The sequence below is a fragment of the Nothobranchius furzeri genome, chromosome 4 (assembly GCF_043380555.1).
Source record: "Nothobranchius furzeri strain GRZ-AD chromosome 4, NfurGRZ-RIMD1, whole genome shotgun sequence".
NCBI classification, from domain to species: Eukaryota; Metazoa; Chordata; class Actinopteri; order Cyprinodontiformes; family Nothobranchiidae; genus Nothobranchius; species Nothobranchius furzeri.
Window position 1 is genome coordinate 56,545,205 of NC_091744.1, and position 4,052 is coordinate 56,549,256.

The following is a 4,052-nucleotide window of genomic DNA, read 5'->3' on the forward strand; positions in this document are numbered from 1 at the left end:
CCTCTGCCCCAGGCGCAGGCCCCCAGACTCTGCTGGTCCCTTGGTTCCTCTTGGCCCTCCCTCCGGGTCCCCCTCCTCCCGCCCTGCTCCTTGTTCCTGTGGGCGTCTGGGATACGCCCATTGAGGGTGGGGTGGGGGTGGGGGGGGGGGTGTCGGGGGGGGGGGGGGGGGGGGGGGGACTGTCACACCCTGTCCTGTCTCCCCGTTTTGGTTCAGCCTTGTGTCTCGTTAATTGCTCCCACCTGCCTCTCTTTCCCAATCACCTTAGCTCCCTGCCCTCGTGTATTTAAGCCCCTTCTGTGCTGTGTCTTGTGTCGGTCCATTGTTTCATTGTCCAGCGTGTCTCGTAGTAAAATCAGTGTAAGAAAGCCTACCTGTCTGCCTGTTTCCTCCCCGGTCTGGATCCTCACCTCACCTCGGCTTCATTTCACCGGCACGCGTGACAGTAAACAGTACATCCTATGGTTAACTGCTAAATAAAAAGTTTTTAGATTTTTTTCAATTGAAATTTTAAATAAATAAATAACTTGATAAATGAAACCAAAATACTTAGTAGTTAAAAATGAAATTAATTAATTAATTAATTCAATTATTTAAAAATGCTTTTCCATCCATCCATCCATCCATTTTCATCCGCTTATCCAGAGTCGGATCGCGGGGGCAGCCTAAGAGGCCCAGACTTCCCTCTCCCCAGCCACTTGGGCCAGCTCCTCCGGACTGCTTTTAAATTTCAAATAATAAAATAAAATGTAACAGCTTTAGAAAATGTCAACAAACTAATTCTGAATAAGGCATAAACTGAATGTCATTTCTAAAACCATGCTGTGAGACTGGGTGCAAAAGAGATGAAGCTGATCTGCATTAGGGACACATGATGTATTTATTTACAACCAGAGGAAAAAAATCACAGCCCCTCGTTTAAAATAGCCCGAGTCATGATTCATCTGCTTCTGCTCTGAGACCCTCCTCAGATATTCCCTGTAGCTGCAGGTCTGATCTGCATCAGATAACCATAATATTCATAAATACAGATTCACGTCAAAACGACAAAACCTGTGTAAAAAGTGTTCATTTTTAATGATGGATAAAACACGTGGTTCTGAGTGAGAAGCGCGCTGTGGAGTTTGCTTAAAGCCAGCGGAAGGGTTCTGCTGCTGTGGGGAAAAAAACGTAGCAGCTCAATAAATGTTAAACTAAAATGAATGAAAATACATTTTAAAGTCTGAAAACTGGATATAAAACTGTTAATGTTTGTTGTTGGGGGAAAGTTTTGATTTTAACTCAGAGATGGGTTTTATTTATTTATTTATTTTTCAGTGCGTTTCCGCTCGGAAATCTGATCCTGCTTTAAGAATCCCCAGCAGCAGCCACGAGTCACAGAGCTGCGCGTCTCCCGCTGGAAGCATCAGGTAGCTCCTTATACGGATCAGAGCCGCACTCGGCCCCTCTGGCACTGGAGCTGCTGGGCGCACAGAGGGGCAGTGCCATGCGCACACCCGCAGACGCGCGGCTCCTGAGCGGAGAGAACCAGACTCTGAGGATGGGAGCTCCTGGAAACTGCACCGTCCACCCTAACGGGTCGGATCCGTTCGCGAGGAACGAAGAGGTGGCCCAGATTGAAATCATGGTGTTGAGTATCACGTTCGTGGTGGCTGTGATCGGGAACGTCAGCGTGCTGTTGGCCATGTACAACACCAAGAAGAAGATGTCGCGGATGCACCTCTTCATCAAACACTTGAGCCTGGCGGACCTGGTGGTCGCCTTCTTCCAGGTGCTGCCGCAGCTCTGCTGGGAGATCACCTTCCGTTTCTACGGGCCAGACTTTCTGTGCAGGATCGTGAAGCATCTCCAGGTGATGGGCATGTTTGCGTCCACCTACATGATGGTGATGATGACCCTGGACCGCTACATAGCCATCTGCCACCCTCTGAAGACCCTCCAGCAGCCCACCAAGCGCTCCTACATCATGATCATCTCCACGTGGGTGTGCAGCCTGGTGCTTAGCACCCCGCAGTACTTCATCTTCTCCCTGAGCGAGATCAAGAACGGTTCGGACGTGTACGACTGCTGGGCGAACTTCATCGAGCCGTGGGGCGGGCGGGCGTACATCAGCTGGATCACCGTGAGCATCTTCCTCGTGCCCGTGGTGATCCTCATGATGTGTTACGGCTTCATCTGCCACAGCATCTGGAAGAACATCAAGTTCAAAAAGAGGAAGACGCTGGCCGGAGCTGCGGGAATGAGCGGGCTGATCGGGAAGGACTCCGTCAGCAGCGTCACCACCATCTCCAGGGCCAAACTCAGGACCGTCAAGATGACCTTTGTGATCGTCCTGGCGTACATCATCTGCTGGGCGCCGTTTTTCACGGTGCAGATGTGGTCGGTGTGGGATGAAAAGTTTCAGTGGGACGGTGAGTGCTGGAGAACCAGACGCGTTACATCCGAGTGCGCGCGGCTTTTACGCACGGACTTAAATGGCTAAAAAGAGTATTTTTGCATCAATATTATGCGAAGAAGCGATTTCATATCAAGTTTATAATAAAGTTCTTCAGTCAACGTTTATCTTAACACTGAGTTTGTTAATGAAACAGTGACAGCCTCTGATTTCGGATGAAATAAAACAGAATTTTTTCCTTTTTTCTCTTGTTTTGGATTTTGTGTATTTAACGTGATACTGTTAGTTTTTATTTCTCCTTACATCCATAACAGATGCAGGCAGATAACTTCTAAATTACTGAACTGCAAATATATTACATTTTATTATCAGACAAGTACATTAAGTAGTTTTTTCTAAGCTGATCTGACACCTAAGCTCCCAAACGGCAGAAGAGCTGCACACAGACTTCTGCAGCCTGGCCTTCACCAGATGTTTTGCAGATGAATCATTCTCTCTCTCCTTTCTCTCTCTCTCTCTTTCTCTCCTCAGAATCTGAGAACACAGCAGTGACTCTGTCTGCACTTCTTGCCAGTCTCAACAGCTGCTGCAACCCCTGGATTTACATGATATTTAGTGGTCACCTCCTCCAAGATTTTTTGCACTGCTTTTCTTGCTGTCTCAAGTTGAACGCAGACTACAAGAAGGAGGACTCAGACAGCAGCATCCGCAGGACCACGCTGCTCACCAGGATGACCAATCGGAGCCCGACTGACAGCACTGGTTACTGTAGAGAGCTGGAGAACTCTCCTAAAGCATCCGCTCAGGCAGAGTGAATCAGGGATTCTGTGTCTCTGGACACACCTGAGGTCCCAAAGCAGAAAAACTAATAGGAAAACACGACAGACATATTAGACTCATTAAAATGATGGAACAGAAAATAGGGTAAATCTAAAATTCTGCATCCTAATGTGACTTTTAGAAGTCGCTTCTGCAGAGTTTTCCAGGAACCTTGAGGTTGTTGCCAGTTTCTGCGTCTCCCTGCTGTGCTGCTAAACACCCCTTCCTGTTGGAGTGTTGACACAGATAAAAGTTACTGACAGCTGGAGGTGCACTTTTCCAGATCGGTCCACTCAACCAAAGCACTTCCATTTGGGTTTGTTTTCTCAGAAACACAAATCATCAGTTAATGCAAAAACCAATAAACAATATTTTGACTCAGAAAAAAAATAAGTAGAAGAGCGATAAGCAACAGAAAAGTGAAGGAACAACAAAAATAGAATTAGGGAGGATCCACACTTTTATAATCTGTCTTTAATGTTGCAGCAGCAGGATAACACACACACACACACACACACAGAGAGAGAGAGAGAGAGAGAGAGAGAGAGAGAGAGAGAGAGAGCAGGAAGCTTGATGAGTTTGACTGTTGGAGGCGTCTGACCACCTTTACACAATGTTCCCATGACTTTCACATCACATTCGATAGAAGCTCGCACATTCCACACTGAACACGTCAGCTTTCTTCCTCTTTTGTTTTCTCTGCCGTCCTGCACCATTGGGGGCTCTGGGTTTGGCCCCATTTGCACTCAAGACAAAAAAAAGCTTCCTGCACCTCTTCATGATGATCATCATCAAATCCATCAGACCCTGAAGGAACTATGAAGGTCATAGGAACACA

The 4,052-nt window shown here is 47.2% G+C and overlaps 1 protein-coding gene across 1 annotated transcript; it reads left to right on the plus strand.

Annotated features, from left to right (window-relative positions):
- The first annotated feature begins 1,387 nt into the window (after positions 1–1,387).
- Positions 1,388–3,628, plus strand: avpr1aa (arginine vasopressin receptor 1Aa). The gene is made up of 2 exons (XM_015976008.3): positions 1,388–2,411; positions 2,927–3,628. The coding sequence occupies exons 1-2, from the start codon at positions 1,487–1,489 to the stop codon at positions 3,208–3,210; spliced, it is 1,209 nt and encodes a 402-aa protein (XP_015831494.1). The 5' UTR covers positions 1,388–1,486; the 3' UTR covers positions 3,211–3,628.
- Positions 3,629–4,052: the final 424 nt, after the last annotated feature.

Bases quoted from the DNA above. Each gene is read 5' to 3' on its own strand.
- avpr1aa (XM_015976008.3), top strand. From the start codon at position 1,487: ATGCGCACACCCGCAGACGCGCGGCTCCTGAGCGGAGAGAACCAGACT. The intron at 2,412-2,926 runs GTGAGTGCTGGA...TTCTCTCCTCAG, and splicing joins TGAAAAGTTTCAGTGGGACG to AATCTGAGAACACAGCAGTG.